The 17,554-nt window shown below is 42.3% G+C and overlaps 1 protein-coding gene across 2 annotated transcripts; it reads right to left on the reverse strand.

Moving 5' to 3' along the window:
* Positions 1 to 2,497: 2,497 nt before the first annotated feature.
* On the reverse strand, positions 2,498 to 16,493 carry LOC112238561 (vesicle-trafficking protein SEC22a). 2 transcript variants are annotated; one of them, XM_024407138.2, is made up of 7 exons: positions 16,276 to 16,493; positions 15,302 to 15,516; positions 12,524 to 12,687; positions 12,040 to 12,213; positions 8,917 to 9,035; positions 8,551 to 8,619; positions 2,498 to 2,885 (listed from the first exon to the last, which is right to left on the reverse strand). In XM_024407138.2, the coding sequence occupies exons 2-7, from the start codon at positions 15,481 to 15,483 to the stop codon at positions 2,850 to 2,852; spliced, it is 744 nt and encodes a 247-aa protein (XP_024262906.1). In that variant the 5' UTR covers positions 15,484 to 15,516; positions 16,276 to 16,493; the 3' UTR covers positions 2,498 to 2,849. The 2 variants fall into 2 exon arrangements, with proteins under 2 accessions (XP_024262906.1, XP_024262901.1); XM_024407133.2 differs by lacking the exon at positions 2,498 to 2,885 and adding an exon at positions 3,697 to 4,491 and having other exon boundaries at positions 16,276 to 16,492.
* Positions 16,494 to 17,554: the final 1,061 nt, after the last annotated feature.

Genomic DNA, 17,554 nt, shown 5'->3' on the forward strand with positions numbered 1-17,554 from the left:
AGCCTGACTGCCATTAGGTACCGAGATGAGATCCTCAGACCCCTTGTGAGACCATATGCTGGTGCGGTTGGCCCTGGGTTCCTCCTAATGCAAGACAATGCTAGACCTCATGTGGCTGGAGTGTGTTAGCAGTTCCTGCAAGAGGAAGGCATTGATGCTATGGACTGGCCCGCCCGTTCCCCAGACCTGAATCCAATTGAGCACATCTGGGACATCATGTCTCGCTCCATCCACCAACGCCACGTTGCACCAGACTGTCCAGGAGTTGGCGGATGCTTTAGTCCAGGTCTGGGAGGAGATCCCTCAGGAGACCATCTGCCACCTCATCAGGAGCATGTCCAGGCGTTGTAGGGAGGTCATACAGGCACGTGGAGGCCACACACACTACTGAGCGTCATTGACTTGTTTTAAGGACATTACATCAAAGTTAGATCAGCCTGTACTGTGGTTTTCCACTTTAATTTTGAGTGTGAATCCAAATCCAGACCTCCATGGGTTGATAAATTTGATTTCCATTGATAATTTGTGTGATTTTGTCAGCACATTCAACTATGTAAAGAAAAAAGTATTTAATAAGAATATTTCAGATCTAGGATGTGTTATTTTAGTGTTCCCTTTATTTATTTGAGCAGTGTATTTATACACACACTTAAAAATCATACAATGTGATTTTCTGGATTTTTGTTTTAGATTCCGTCTCTCACAGTTGAAGTGTACCTATGATTTTTTTAAAGTATAGACCTCTACATGCTTTGTAAGTAGGAAAACCTGCAAAATCGGCAGTGTATTAAATACTTGTTCTCCCCAATGTGTGTGTATATATAAATAATAATATATATATATATTTTCCCCCAGTATTTTGCATTCCAAATGGTAGGCTCTCTCTGTTTCAACAACCCGCCCCTAAAGTGGAACCTTTTCTGTAAGCAGGTACTGGTAGCAAGAAGAGAGCACGCGCTCCAGCAGGTGTATCTCACTGATCATCCCTAAAGCCAACACCTCATTTGGCCGCCTTTCCTTCCAGTTCTCTGCTGCCTGTGACTGGAACGAATTGCAAAAATCGCTGAAGTTGGAGACTTTTATCTCCCTCACCAACTTCAAACATCTGCTATCTGAGCAGCTAACCGATCGCTGCAGCTGTACATAGTCTATCAGTAAATAGCCCACCCAATTTTACCTACCTCATCCCCATACTGTTTTTATTTATTTACTTTTCTGCTTTTTTGCACACCAATATCTCTACCTGTACATGACCATCTGATCATTTATCACTCCAGTGTTAATCTGCAAAATTGTAATTATTCGCCTACCTCCTCATGCCTTTTGCACACAATGTATATAGACTCCCCTTTTTTTCTACTGTGTTATTGACTTGTTAATTGTTTACTCCATGTGTAACTCTGTGTTGTCTGTTCACACTGCTATGCTTTATCTTGGCCAGGTCGCAGTTGCAAATGAGAACTTGTTCTCAACTAGCCTACCTGGTTAAATAAAATAAAAATTAAAAACTTATCAACCAACCTGTTGAGTATTTGAGTTGAATGTTCCTATAGATGTCCAGAGGGGGGCAGCAGTATACTGCCATTGATGCCATAACAAGGATTGCAATTGATAGGGAGACACTGTTTCGTACAGCTTTTGTCTAGTCTTCACTAATGATATAGCTATGATATTGGCTAGATGAAAGCAATATAATGATTTAGGATATCACTATATTCCCTACAAAGCTGAATGAAGAAACATTTAAAAATATACTTGTAAGTAGCCTACAGTACATGTGGTGGAAGAGATTTAAGCAGGACTCATAATACAATAGTCATCTTGTTAAATGACAGTCCTTACCCTTTAAAGCACCACACCTGTGAGCTGGCCATGGATGCTGTGGGCAGTGAGAAAATAGCCTTAATGTCTGTGGGAGTAGATTAGAATAGTCACAAATAGAAATAGCACAACAAATGAGCTACAATTTACCCCTTATAAAACACCCAAGTGTTCATCTGCATTCAACCGCACACTTCCTGATTAAGAACATAGAGGGATATTGAGCCAAGAGCTCCATGTACCCCTGGATGAAATTTCTGCTGCTTCTAATATTGAACACACTAATAATGGTAATCACCATGAAGTCTACCAGAACAGCTACCCCTCACTGCTTCTTGCCTGAAACGGCTTCTGTAACTGAATAGGTGATGCAGCCAGATATCTGGGTCTGATCTTTATAAATCAGTAGCGCGTGTTCTCAAAAAGGAATAAAAGGAGAAACTCATATGAAACGTAATAGAAGACTGTCAAATTCTTTGTGTACATCAGAAAGTCATTTTACATATGACTTATCTTCTTGATGTTGTGTAATTACATGGATTGCGGAATTATGTCAGTCTAAATAGACAACATCAAAATAAATTTATGACCCATTTCATACTGGAGTGTAAGTCTGTTAAGATGTACAGGCTAATATGTTTTGGCCATTGTCAGTGACAAATCTTAAAAGGCCCAGTGCAGTCCAAAACATGTTTCATTTATTTAGATAGATATCTATCGCCACACTGAGGTGTGACTAATACTGTGAAAATACCTTGTGTGTCACGAACCGGCTCAAAGCCCATAACAAAAATCTATTTGTTATTCCTTAACTAAAGTAAACAATATACAATTAACAATGGTGTATGTAGTCAGTAGTGCAAGTGAGTGCTTGCATAGATGTAATAATGAGGGGTTTTGAAAGGTGCCAAAACAAAAACAAAAACAGCCACAACCAAAATCCAACAAGTGTGTCTGTGGAGAGTCTCAATGAATGGGGAAAAGGTCTATTTATTCCAGGACAATCCCAAGCCCAGGTGTGTCCCATTTCACTGACGACCCTCCTGGCTCCACCCACCGACATCCTATAATAAAGGAAAACAAGAGCAAAGAATACGGCAGAGTGGGAGGGTCGTCACAAGTATAAGAGCGGTTTGAAATGACCACGTGAAATTTCATATTGTTTTGGTGTCATGTAGTTTTGACCTGCCTGGTATCACCAAGCCATACATTTGTTAATAGACCAAGAGTTCCAAACCTCTGCCAATAACAGCTAGTTTTCAGTTTCCCTGCTTGAGAAATTACTAAGCTGGGTTGATTTGACCATATTAATTGAAAACAAATCACACTAAGGTTCTTACATTGTTACTCAGAAATAATATTCAAATAAAAAATATTGGACCTTTAAGGATTGAATCAGTGCAGTAGTCAGTCCCCAGATATACATGTAGGTAGTTCAATTGTTTTTAATACTTGGTTCCATGTTTAGTCACTGCATGAGTGGAGATAATAGATCTAGTCTGACACTGGCCATGGATACACCCAAAATAAAAACCATAACACTCATTGCACAATTGCTTAACTCATCAGTAAATTAACTAATACCCTCAAATATGGGGTTGGTGAGGGCTCACAGGTAAATTAAATCATTTCCAGCAGTGGCTGCTGTTACCACCTCTGCACCAGGGGTCTGTCAGTTGACAAGATGAGGACAATGCTGACAAGTGGGATACCACCACTTGTTTAAACATATGCCATACCCAACTCTATCAAGCAATAGCATATGACTGATGCCTGCAACAAAAAGTAAAACGTTACAGGCTTAGCAAGTGTTCATAATTGCATGCCTCAACAAAAAAAAAATTCAATCACTGGCCAAAATAAAAGTAGACCATAATCATGCACATCATTTATTCAAAAGTAAATTCATAATCAATACAAATATTTACTAGCCATGTCAACAACAAAAAAATAGAACTACAAATATGGTCTAAACATGTGAGACACGTATGGGATGTCAGGGATTCAGAGAATGACAGTTGAGTACTGGCCTAACCCTCACTGGACATGCAGTACACATGGCAAAAAGAGGACCATATTAAGAAACCCTGGTCTCCAGTAGTCCAATTTACTAACATGTCCTAATAGTCTAAGACAGAAACCCCTGTTCAGACTCCTGTTAATTCCACCAAAGACATTCATGAGTGTTATTAGCCAATTAACTAATCATTTAGCTGTAGCGGCACCACCCATTAATCCCATTGGTCTGCATCACTTTGGAGGTCACTCTAGAGTGAGCTCAGCATCCAGCAATCCTGAGCTGTGGTGGAGACAACGTGAGGAAGATAAAGTCAGAGATAGCTCTTTTCCTTAGACATTGTAGTGGTTTCTAGTTTTGCTGTTGGCGGTAAGGATCTTTCAGACAAAGTTGGTTTGTTTTAGTCTCCCCCCTTGTTGTTGTTTGGTTGTAAGTCTCGTGGTTGTGGTTTGTCAGACGTTGTAGTCCGGAGATTTGGACTGCAGCTGCCTCAGTCTGATCTGTAGTGTCATGAAGGCCGCTACAGTCACGTGGAAGAGGATTTGCCACACGTTCCTCAATTCAAACAGGAAGATGTTGGACAGACAGATCAGGGCGAAGGCCAGGAATGACTTGCTGTTCCTCCTCACAGAGAAGTAAGCAAACAGGTAAAACTGCAGAGAGAAAGGTCAACTGAGACTAGAGCTACTGCATTGTATTGAAAATGAAGATCCCTTGCAGAAAGCCAATCTTTTTGCTTTCAAACCAAGCGAGTAACGATCAATGATTTTAAAATCAGGATGCCCCAATTTAGTGCACGCGTCAATCCGCTACGAGAAATCAAAAAAGCCATAGGCTCCATTTAAAACAAATACATATTTTTCCATGTACCCAAGGACACTTGAGTACAATGTGAAAATTGTAGCTAGACTACACAAACAAAGGTATGTGGACACCTGCTAGTCGAACATCCCATCCCAAAATCACGGGCATTAATGTAGAGTTGGTGCCCCATTTGCTGCCATTACAGCCTCCACTCTTCTGGGAAGGCACCCACTAGATGTTGGTACATTGCTGCGGGGACTTGCTTCCATTCAGCCACAAGAGCATTAGTGAGTGCGGGCACGTATGTTGGGCAACTAGTCCTGGCTCGCAGTCAGCATTCCAATTCATCCCAGAGGTGTTCGATGTGGTTGAGGTCAGGGCTCGTTGCAGGTCAGTCAACAAACCATTTCTGTATGGACCTTGCTTTGTACACGGGGTCACTCATGCTGAAACTGGAAAGGGCCTTCCCCAAAACTGTTGACACAATTTTGGAAACACAGAATCTAGAATGTCATAACACTACCGCATGCAAAGATTTCCCGTCACTGGAACCAAGTGGCGTTGCCGAACCATGAGAAACAGCCCCAGACCATTATTCCGCCTAAAAACTTCAGTTGGCACTACGCTTTGGGCAAGGTAGCGGTTCTCCTGGCATCCGCCAGATTCATCCATCAGACTGCAAGATGGTGAAACATGATTAATCACTCCAGAGAAGGAGTTTCCACTGCTCCAGCATCCAATGACGACGAGTTTTACACCACTCACTCCAGCCGTCACTTGGCATTGTGCATGGTGTGGCTGCTCAGCCATGGAAACCCATTTCATTAAGCTCCCGACAAACAGCTATTGTGCTGACGTTGCTTCCAGAGGCAGTTTGGAACGCGGTACTAAGTATTGCAACTGAGGACAGAATTTCACGCGCTGTGCTTCAGCGGTCCCTTTGAGAGCTTGTGTGGCCTACCACTTCGCAGCCGAGCCGTTGTTGCTCCTAGACGTTTCCACTTCCCAATAACAGCACTTACAGTTGTAAGTTGGGGCAGCACTAGCAGGGTAGAAATTTGACTTGTTGGAAAGGTTGCATCCAATGACAGCGCCACATTGAAAGTCACTGAGCACTTCAGTAAGGCCATTCTACTGCCAATGTTCGTGTATGGAGATTGCATGGCTGTGTGCTCAATTTTATATATCTGTCAGCAACCTGTGGCTAAAATAACCTAATCCACTAATTTGAAGCGGTGTCCACATACTTTTGCATGTACAGTGAATTTGGAAAGTATTTGACATTACAGCCTTATTCTAAAAATGGATTATCTTTCTCTCCCACATACTTGCTGTGCTGTTTTGTTCAGTTTAATTCAGTAGCTAGCTATATAGCGAGGTGTCATCTAAAAATAAACCTAATTTATAAGACTGTTCTTATTTGATTAATGGAAGTCAGACCCATCTATGTGAAGCTAGCCACAATAGTGGATTTTGCAGTTAGTAGAATTATGCCATACTTATGGCTATTTGTATTACTGTGAACACTTATTTTGAAGGCAAACACCACCATTGTGCCTAATCCTTACTGTGGCTAGCTTCACAAACCATAACCCGGTGCAGTCAAGCCTTTTTAGCCAGATGAAACTAGCTGGCTGCTTATAACGTTAGCAACTTAAACCTGTTGCCCAAGCTGACTAGCTATTTATTTTCATGAACTGAAGTTCAATTTCAATAGGTGAACAAGTTGCAACCTAGTTAATACTTACGCAGAAGGATTCCTAAATCATTGAAGAATGAAAATGACTCCAGGTTCTACTGGTCATTGTTTTCAGGCTGGTTGTATTGGTGCTAGCTAGGTACCAAGCTAAAGCTAGCTACCCCAGAAGTTGCGGTTAAACAAATGATGCTTTATTACCAACGCGGTATTGTAAACACACCGTTCGTGGCCGGTGTTTGCAGACTTTTGTACAGATTTGACAGTGCTACTGCATCTTGACGCGCAAAGAAGCAAACGGCAGTCCAAAGTATATGTCGTGTAGCTAATAGCAGTAATGCCATTACTGTGCAAAATCTGAAAAATAGCGCACTTGTTAGTGTGTACCGGTGCTCGACCAGTCGGCAAAAATCACCCACGACAGAACGGCTGATTGTCAAGGGCAATGAATTCCATTATCTTGGCTTCAATGGATCTCGCACTTGTTACTCTGCTGACTGCTCGATCCACACAGCATACATTGTGGGCTAGTTTAGGAATGCTGCGTTGTACATATAGTGCCAAATTTCTCATGGCGTCATTAAGTCATGTACGTACGTTATATAGATATGCACGTCAGCTTTGACATCAGGGCTTTAAACTAGACATCGTTCGATACCAGATGTTGGCATTTTTAGCTAATAGTCGGCCGATTCCGATATGTTCGCCGATATATCGTGCATCCCTAAAAACAGGTTTAGAAATGTTCGCAATATTACATTTACATAAGTATGCAGACTCTTTACTCAGTACCTTGTTGAAAACCCTTTGGCAGCAATTACAGCCTTCTTGGGTATGACACTACAAACTTGGCACATCTTTATTTGGAGAGTTTCTCCCATTCTTCTCTGTAGATCCTCTCAAGCTCTGTCAGGTTGGATGGGGAGTATCGCTGCACAGCTATTTTCAGGTCTCTCCAGAGATGTTTGATCGGGTTATAGCTGGGCCACTCAAGGATATTCAGACACTTGTCCCGAAGCCACTCCTGCATTGTCCTGGCTGTGTGCTCAAGGTAGTTGTCCTGTTGGAAGGTGAACCATCACCCCAGTGAGGTCCTGAGTGCTCTGGAGCAGGTGTTCATCAAGGATCTGTACTTTGCCTCAATCCTGACTAGTCTCCCAGTGTTTGCAGCTGAAAAACCATCTTCACACCACGATGCTGCTACCAGCATGCTTCACGTTAGGGATGGTGCCAGGTTTCCTCCAGACGTGATGCTTGGCATTCAGGCCAAAGACTTCAATATTGGTTTCATCAGACCAGAGAATCTTGTTTCTCATGGTCTGAGAGTACTTTAGGTGCATTTCCACAAACGCCAAGTGGGCTTTCATGTGCACATTACTAAGGAATGGCTTCCATCTGGCCACTTTCCCATAAAGGACTAATTGGTGGAGTGCTGCAAAGATGGGAGAACCTTCCAGAAGGACAGCCATCTCTACAGAGGAACTCTGGAGCTCTGTCAGAGTGACTGTGGGTACCTCTCTGACCAAGGCCCTTCTTCCCTCATTGCGCAGTTTGGCCAGGCACCAACTGTAGGAAGAGTCTTGAGGGTTCCAAACTTCTTCCATTTAAAGAATGATAGAAGCCACCGTTCTTGGGGACCTTCAATGCTGCAGAAATATTTTGTTACCCTTCCCCAGATCTGTGCCTAAATATAATCCTGTCTGAGCTCTGCAGACAATTCCTTCAACCTCACGGCTTGGTTTTTGCTCTGACAACTGTGGGACTAATTATATATGAGGAGTGCCTTTCCAAATCATGTAGAATCAATTGAATTTACCAAAGGGTGAATTCCAATCAAGCTGTAGAATCATCAAGGATGATAAATGGAAACAGGATGCACCTGAGCTCAATTTTGAGTCTTGTGTAAAGGTCTTTTTTTGTGTTATTTTTTAAACTTTTAATACATTTGCAAAACCTGTTTTCACATTATCATTATGGGGTAGCATAGATTGATGCAGAACTTACTTATTTCATACATTTTAGAATAAGGCTGTAACACAATGTGGGAGGGAGGGGTCTGAATATTTTCCAAATGCACATGGTCTAACACCACCCCTCTGTACACAGAGTTGTGCCGTAAATCATGCTGTGATGTAAAGTGCAGGGTTGTAGTCACTTAGCAGTGTCAGCCAGGCAGAGGCAAGCAGCTCTTACTCATACTAGCATCACTTACCTGATACAAACCGGCTGCTGTGCCCAGGAAAAAGGAAATCATGTCATTAAAGTCTTCGTCGTTGTAACTCTGCAGATGCACAGGACAGGTAAGGAGGTAGAGAAGAGAGAAGTATAGATTGAGGTAAATTAATGTATAGCCACTGAATGTTTAGCAGCAGGTAGGCTTTCACAAAGGATTGGTGAAACCGGAAACACAAAAGTACTGGACAAAAATAGCTGCTGAACTGCCTAAGCTCACCTCCAACTAAGTGTTTAAATGATTCCTATGAAGGCTTGGTTTTATATATTATAGTTACAGGTGTTGACTTTTGTCATACACATAGAATGAAATAAAATGCAATGCATCTCTATGGTCTTACTGTACCTGCATAAAGCCCTCTATGGCATGAAACCCTTGGAGTAGATTGAGGCCTCCACAGAAGATGCTTAGCACACAGGAGATGGTGCCAGGTAGAGACACCGGCTCAAACTGCTGGCTGGGAGCTGGGAGGAGAGGAAGAGAACTGTAAAGAATCAGCAGTAATGACCTGCTGGCCAATGAGCCATAGATACATTAAGAAGCTCTGATAAACAGCCACATCCTGTCCTGAATGACATCTCAATACACTCCCTGCCAGAGACTTCACTGACTTAGGGGTTGGTGTGAAGTAGTCGTGACTACATTCATATCAATATTAAAAATAGCTACATAGAGGAGGATTAGTTTACGGGTTCTGAGAATAGGTGAAAAAGAAAATGGTAAAGCACTACAACTATATATTTGTTATGGGAGTCACATTCAAAAAGTGAATTGCTGGAGGGGACAGACACCAACAAAAAAACAACATCTAAGGAAAAAGGAGGCATCTCTGCCCCTGCTATATTCCTCATGTTGCTTCACCACAGCTCAGGCTTGTGGGATGCTGAGCTCACTCTAGAATGGCCTCAAAGTGATGCGGACAAACAGAATTAATGGGCGGTAACACTAAAGCTAAATTATTAGTTAATAACAGTCTCATACGAATGTGTTTGGGGTAATCAGGAGTCTGAACAGGTGTTTCTTAGCTTATTAGGACATGTTATCCAATGGGACTACTGGATGCCAGGGTTGCCAAATGTAGTCTTCAGAACTATCAAAAACACATGCCATACAAAGCACTTAAAAATGTTGATTATAGTAATCAGGTAGTTTTAAAATCCTCTGAAAACAAAATGTTTCCTCCCCTAACAGAGTGAAAACATGGACCAGCAAGCTATTTATTTGATTCTCTGTTTTAAGAAACATTTGAATCTGACCTTGCTATCATCGCAATAAAAGTTATAAATAACAAATAGATGGCAATCAAGTGCCCAATTCCAAATGTCAGTCTGAAGGATGCTTTGACTTCATTTCCCCCGGTCATTAGGTTATAGCATTACATTTGAACATGTTGCATCAGAGAGAAACAGAAGGCGCGTACAGTATGTGTTCCTAGAATATACTTCCTTCAGACTGAAATTTGGAGTCGTAGTTCTCATGCATGGGGTCATAATAGCTTATAGTCCAAACCATTGAAAGAGCCAAAGTCATAGCGAATAACTTATTTTTATTTATTTTTTAACATGCCAAATTAGCCCTAGAAAAACAGCCAGAAACCACACTAATAGGCCTTGTAGCACTTGCCATTTTGACAATAGGTCAGAATTGTTTTTAATTCACGTTCACTATGGAATGTATATATTTTTAATTGATTCAAAGTATTCATTGTGATGCAATGCCATTTCTTTTCTGCATCAACTCAGCATTCATTTAATCCATTAACTGCACTGTCATCTCCAAACATTACCAGTTGTATTGCCTAATTGGTGGGAATGGCTAATCGACACAGGTGCGTGCAATCGGGGCCTGTGTTTCCTTGAAAAGGTGTTTCCTGAATGTGTTGAAAAAAAACATTGTTTTAGCCATCAGCCATGTGCATTTACTTTGTAAAAGTACTTAATTTATTTTAAAAAACTGCAGACTTACTGAAAAATAAATGTTTGTTCCTCTTTCAAGCCTTTAAGATGACAAGGTATCAATCAGCCAGTCTGTCACAAGGGACAAGACTAAATTGATAAAAGGGTGAGATCTAGCCCTCGGGCCTCCAGTTGAATAGCCTTGCACTACACCATCATGCGCAATCTTAGAATTCTCCCAACATCTGAAAAGAACCACTGATTCAATCCCAAAATGTGGAATCTTAACTACAGCGTTAAAACAATGTGATTATCAATCCTCCTACTCTTCCCATATCCACAGTGAGTGATAGGAAGGTGAATAGGAAAGCAGTGGTTCTTGAGGGAGAGAGAGGAGCTGTGGTGACCCAGGGCAGAATCAGTTAGCTGACAACCAAGCTGTCCTAGAGGTATGGAATGGCTGGAAGCCATTTTAAACATGTGCTAACGTGACAATGGGAGAAACCTACAGTAAAGGCAAATTGGATAAGGGAAATTAGAATGAGGTGGCTGGAATGCAGATGAAATCCATTTGTCATTCAGTACACAGTTAAGTGATTCTTCACAAGCTTTAACAGTCATATTTTACAGTGCTTAACAGCATCAAAGGCAGCTAGGTGCTTTGATTGAAAAAGGCCTCAGCCAAAAAGTCACTAGCGTACATTGTGTCAGGCTACCTATTCTATCGCTGAGCTTGCCGAGAAAGAAATAGCCTAGCCAGCCAAACACTGGGACAGTTGTGAAAGAAATAGCCTAGCCAGCCAAACACTGGGACAGTTATGAAAGAAATAGCCTAGCCAGCCAAACACTGGGACAGTTGTGAAAGAAATCCCAAATTCACACAAGTAGGCCTAGGTCACATTAAAATAAACATTTTAAAAAGCAATGAGTGATGCAACAGATCAGAACATTTTGCTTAAAATATGTTGATAAACTATTATTTATTCACATAAGTGCAGCAATGCACACAAGGCAGTAGGCTATGCAGTAATGTTTGTTCCATAATGCAATTAGAGGGAAAACAGTTCACATGTGAGCAGTTTGAGACAGATACAAATATCCATAATCAAATTTAAAAAGAGAGTCTCATAATATGCATTTAAACATTCAGGTTTCAAACAATGAAGTATGTCTAAATACATACTGCCTCCAGCTCATTACAAAGTGGTGTGACCCCGATTAAGCCTGCCTTCAGTTGCTGCGTTCAAAATAACTGAACTCAGAAAGATCTGACTTCGAGCATTCAAGACAACTGAGGGGGACTTGTAAAAATGTACTTCAACTGTCATCCAACTCGGGAACTCTGGCCTCTTTCTAGAGCTCACTTTCCAACCTGACGATCACTGACGTCATGATTCGACCTAGTATTTTTTTAGTTGCCAGTTGTCTTAAAAGCACCACAAGATGCTGCAGCAGAATGCTCTGTATCTGTATGCTGTACGTGCCAATTCAATTCAACTAAATCATGCAAATGAACTTATAGACCGATCAGCACGACCAGTCAAATCCCGGTGTGTGCATGTGTGGAACTTACTTATGCTCTTGTACTGGAAGACCTTGCGGCGTGAGAAGCCGAACCGTAGGTCCTCAGGGGACAGCTGGTATGTCGGTATCATCTTGAGCTCTGACTGCATGTCAGCCAGGTTGATCTTAGAGGTCAGAGAGCAGGAGCTATTGTAGCGCTGCTTCGTATCCTGGAGGAAGTAGTCTGGAAGTGCCAGTTTTAAAAAAAGGTATTAAAAATACAACCCACGCTAGAAAGGAAGGTCATAGCAGCATCTGTCGTTACAGGATTAGTATAATAGTAATTAGAGGTACAACAGGGTTTCAATTTGAAAGTGTTGCTTAAAAAAAATAAACAGGGAAACCCGGTTTGATTTGACAGTAAGGCAAAATATGCATTTGTAGAGAAAACATAGCCGGGGTCACATATGTTGTCATGCGATACCGACCATATGAGTTGGTTACAGGACCAACAAACATGGGACCAGTCTAGGGGAAACAGAGGAGAGACTCACCAAACTCTCTGAAGGAGTAAGGCCTCACAGCGTTGCGGATGAGAAAGCCGTCGCACCTTTGGAGAACCTCGTTCTGCATCTCTTCCAGGAAACAGAAGGCCATGGCGTTGGGACAGTTCTCCGTACACACCACCAGATATCCTATTCCCAGAGAACTGGTGAAACTAACACACAACCATCATCTACTGCAATTGCAGTGCTGAACAGTGGGAAGTACAGTATCTAAGTACACCAAACAAATCAGAAAAACTAAGAAATGTCCCTGCATGTGATGACCTTCAAGACCAAATTCAATTAATGTCTGTAACAAACACTGGCATCATACCATCTGTTTGGAGAATGATCTCTAAGATATAGCCTAACAAAAATCCTCACCACAGACATGTTTCCAACAAATTCATAATTAAAACTACAGAAAATCTAATCAACATCAGGTGGCTTGAAGGCTTGTTAGTTGTGTGACTGCATTGTAGAGCGATGCCAGTATGTTTACGACTAAATAACTTCAGAAAGAATACACTCACCCAACGGGCATTTAAAAGAGAGGGGGGGAAGTGGGAACAGCGAGCTTCCTCTCCCACTCTGCTTATGATGAATAATTTGGAGTTCCAGGCAGGGGCTGACTAAAGGCCCCACCCACCCGGAGCAGAACCCCTTAAAGGTCCAATACATCCGAGTTAAGCATTGCCCAAAAGGATCTTTAAATCTTTCCATTAAATTAACCAGTGATTTAAATGCCGTCTGGCACGTCCTCAGTTACTTTCCTTCAGTGTCAAGGCCAACGTTGAGCCTTGATTAAAGGACCTTGAGATATCAAATGAGGCTTCAGACTGTAGAGTGGATGGCCAATCAACCCTGCTGCTGGAGAGAGGGATGCGTGTGTATACACTCCTTTTTATGCAAGCCAATATCTGCTGTCTTAATGGGACCAATTAGCTAATAACCCATTTCCATGTAAACAGACGATCTCTAAGCATTTTATAAAATGAGGACAGTGATACCACCACCATTCAAAGCAAAATTATACTATCAAATATTATTAGTCACGTAGACATTGTAGGTTTTTGCAAGTGCAGAGAAATGCTCATGTTTTATAACTCCAACAGTGCAGTAATACCCAACACACAAATCTCAAAAATGTCAATGAAGGAATTAAGAAATATCATAATTAGCCATATCAGTCCAGAATAGAAAAGGTGTTTACAGCAGTAGTTATATAGGATAAGCCTAGACCACAAGACAGAATATACATATGGTGGGTAAAAGAGTATGTAAACATTAAAGTGACCAGTGTCGAATGACTCTGTACACATAGGGCAGCAGTCTAAGGTGCAGGGTAGAGTACCGAATGGTAGCTGGCAAGGAACAGTGGCTAAGTTCAGGGTAGGGTACTGGGCAGAGGCCAGCTAGTGGTGACTATTTAACAGTCTGATGGCCTGGAGATCTAAACTTTTTTTTTTTTTTTCAGTCTCTCGGTCCCAGCTGTACTCTCTGAGTCTTGTAGATGGTAGTGGGGTGAACATGCCGTGGCTCGGGTGGCGGAGGTCCTTGATCTTCTTGACCTTCCTGTGACACCAGGTGCTGTAGATGTCCTGGAGGGCAGGCAGTGTGCCCCCGGTGATGCGTTGGGCTTACAGCACCACCCTCTGGAGAGCCCTGCAGTTGTGATTGGCGCAATTGCCATATAAGAATGTGATACAGCAAAACAGGATGCTCGCGATGGTGCATCTGTAGAAATTTGTGAAGGTTAAGGGACAAGCCAAATTTCTTCAGCCTCTTGAGGTTGAAGAAGCACTGTTGCGCCTTCAACACATTGTGAATAGATCATTTCAGTTTGTCAGTGATGTGCACGTCGAGGAACTTGAAGCGTTTCAACCTCGCCACGGTGGCCCCGTCGATGTGGATGGGGGCGTGCTCTCTCGGCTGTCTCCTGAAGTCCACGATAGGCTCCTTCGTTTTGTTGACTGAGGGAGAGGGTGTTTTTTTGTTTTATGGCACCAGTCTGCCAGGGCCCTCACCTCCACCCTGTCTTGTCATTGTTGGTAATAAGACCTATCAATGTTGTGTTGTCTTCAAACTTGATTGAGTTAGAGACATGTGTGGACACAGTCATGGGTAAACAGGGAGTACAGGAGGGGGCTGAGAACGCACCCTTGTGGTGCCACCATGTGTTGAGGATCGGCATAGTGGAGGTGTTGCCCACCTTCACCACCTGGGGTCAGCCCATTAGGAATCCATTGCACAGAGATGGGTTCAGACCCAGGGCCTGAGCTTAGTGATGAGCTTGGAGGGCACTATAGTGTTGAAGGCTGAGCTGTAGTCAAAAAACAGCATTATTATAATTATACATAGATATTCCTTATGTCCAGATGGGATAGGGCAGTGTGACTGATTGCGTCATCTGTATCTGTTGGGGTGTTACGCAAATTGTAGGGTAAGTTGGAAGTCATGTTCCTTAACTCTCAAAGCACTTCATGACAGAAGTGAGACCTACAGGTGATGGTAACTGAACAAAATTACTTTTGCTTTCTTGGGCACAGGAACAATGGTTGACAGCTTGAAGCAAGTAGGGACAAACTGGGAGAGATGTTGAATACATCTGTAAAAACTCTAGCCAGCTGGTCTGCACATGTTCGGAGGACACTGCTTCGGACGCAGTCTGAGCGGGTATAGAGAACTGCTAGCAACTTTGGGTGGTGAAAATATCAAAGTCTACTACAAGAGTTAATATAAAATATTGGATAATACCACTATGATTCACAGTTAAGCCAAACTTACTGGATATTGAACTTTCCCGTCTTCAGAGAGCAGCGGCTTGGGAACGTGGAGAGTTTCTCAGACAGAGTTTTGATCTGCTTCTTGGTTTCCTGTAGGCCTTCGTCCTGCTCATAGTCTGTGGTGGCAGACAGGGGTAGACCATCCGTACTCCTCATCACCAAGGCAAACAGGACCATGGACATCTTTACTGCTCTATATGCACTCCGGACTGACACCTTCAAAACAGAGCATGTTCATAGATTCAAGGGCATGAGGATTGTGAAGTCATGAGCATTCTGATCAAATGTAACTAAATCTGATAAATTTGAACTAAAATTGCCAGATAAGCCTGGCAGCATATCAATACTACCATCTAGACTGCCACGGTTCAGTACCTTGGATAGCACCTTGAGGAACTGCTAGTACTAACGACAACTGTGTGCCCACCACACCGTCTAGACGCTCGCTAGCAAGCTAGTTATTAACAGGGTACATGTGTCTTGAGTGAGCCTGAAACATTTGTCAGTTTCCCATGATATGGTCCACGCATAAGCGATTGTCTGGGCATTGCTAGCTCAGCAACACTGGAGAATTAGCTAGTTACCTTTTGTAGCAGGATAATGCTGGGTAAACCTTTGAGGGTGGCGCAATTAAAGATTGTGCTAGTTGCTAGTTAGCGGTTTAGCTTAATTTACATCGCATATTCAATAGTCGGAGCTTTTAAAAGCATTGCAAAATCTAGCTATATCTATGTCGCATAACTTTAAAAAACAGAGGCGCCACCTTGCTAAAGTTATCTGGCTAGTTAGTTAACTTTAATTCCTCAAACAAGCCCTTTGCGCTCTCCTACCTGCTGTCAATTAGCTAACTAAAGTTACCAGCTAGTTAATGCACATGGCTACTGCTGTAGGACGCAAGCTAGGAAAAGCAAAACTAACATTGTCAAGCATGGCCTTCAAAACACATGGACATGAATTGTTATTTTGCAAGCTAACCTGAAATGACACGTGTCAATGCACCGCTGCGAAGTTGCTGCTACCGTACCATCACCGGGCACGTTTAATTTTTATAGCTACATCCATTCTTCTTCTATGGTGTATAGGCGATCACACAATTGAATGTGCATCCCGCCACCTACTATGCGGGATGGAAACAGAACAAAAAAAAATCGAACAACTTTTCTGTTATTTTTTTAAAACTGATTTGACCTGATGCTTACACAGGCTCAAGGGGAACATTGGAGGGCGGGTCTTCCGGTGCCAGTACCCCTTACAAGTCTTCAGAAGTCAAATCCTTATTAAGTCCCAAAAACGTTTCTGCCACAGCCACAATAATGTCCAGTTTCTTAGACTTCTTTGAGACTTGTACTGTACAATTGATAACTGTGGCAATGAACACAACAAATTCCAACTTTTTAACACACAGAGTATCTTTTGTCTGGAAGCAAACATTTACCAAAGGCTGTGGTGTATCCACTACCATATCTTCACTAGCATCACTCAATTTTCTCAATTTTTTTAATCGCCTCCACATAGGAGATTCGATTGAGCGCTCTAACTTTTGCAACCTCAATCTCCTTCACCCTTACAGGTCACTCCAGGAACTCATGATCCCCACCACAATTGCAACACAGTCGTCCTTCTACACACCGTTCTTCAGTATACTCTGTTCGTCTACACACAGTTTAAATATGGCCAAATCCTTTACAATTCATACAATGCAGGGGTTTGGGGACAAAGCCTCTTATAGCGGATCTTATAAAACCAAGCAACACTTGCGTATGTATTTGCTCTACATCAAAAAACAACAGGACCGCCATTCACCCAGTGGGTCAGATGCTGAGCACCAACCACACCAGGAATTCTCTTCAGGTATTCAACCTGAATATCCGTCATCACCCCTGAGATGACTCCTGTGACGGGTGCTCTACCCCCAAAGTTCAAAACACACACTTTAGTTGTCCGGATCCTTTTGAGACCCACTGCAATCTTCCTCTGTTCTTCAGAAATACAATGAATGAAATACAATGTAATACATCCTTACTCAACAAACGCATCCCAACAAGCGATTCATTAGCATTCACACACGTATGCTCCACTCCAATTTTAGACAATTTCCTTTATGTTCCAGTTTTTGATACTACTGTTGTCCATTCAGAACCTTCGTCTTCACCAAATTTGCTCGACACACTGTTTGATTCGAACTCTGCATTCACTTCCGCCATCTTCCCACCAAGCGTGGTCCGTTCCAGTTACATCCATTGGAAAGCTAGCT

Source organism: Oncorhynchus tshawytscha, linkage group LG03 (assembly GCF_018296145.1).
Source record: "Oncorhynchus tshawytscha isolate Ot180627B linkage group LG03, Otsh_v2.0, whole genome shotgun sequence".
Lineage (NCBI taxonomy): Eukaryota > Metazoa > Chordata > Actinopteri > Salmoniformes > Salmonidae > Oncorhynchus > Oncorhynchus tshawytscha.

Coding starts and splice junctions, on each gene's coding strand:
- LOC112238561 (XM_024407133.2), bottom strand. CDS start 15,483: ATGTCCATGGTCCTGTTTGCCTTGGTGATGAGGAGTACGGATGGTCTA. Junction 12,688..15,301: donor ACGGGAAAGTTCAATATCCA/GTAAGTTTGGCT, acceptor GTTGTGTGTTAG/TTTCACCAGTTCTCTGGGAA. Junction 9,036..12,039: donor CTTCCAGTACAAGAGCATAA/GTAAGTTCCACA, acceptor CTCTCCTCCCAG/CTCCCAGCCAGCAGTTTGAG.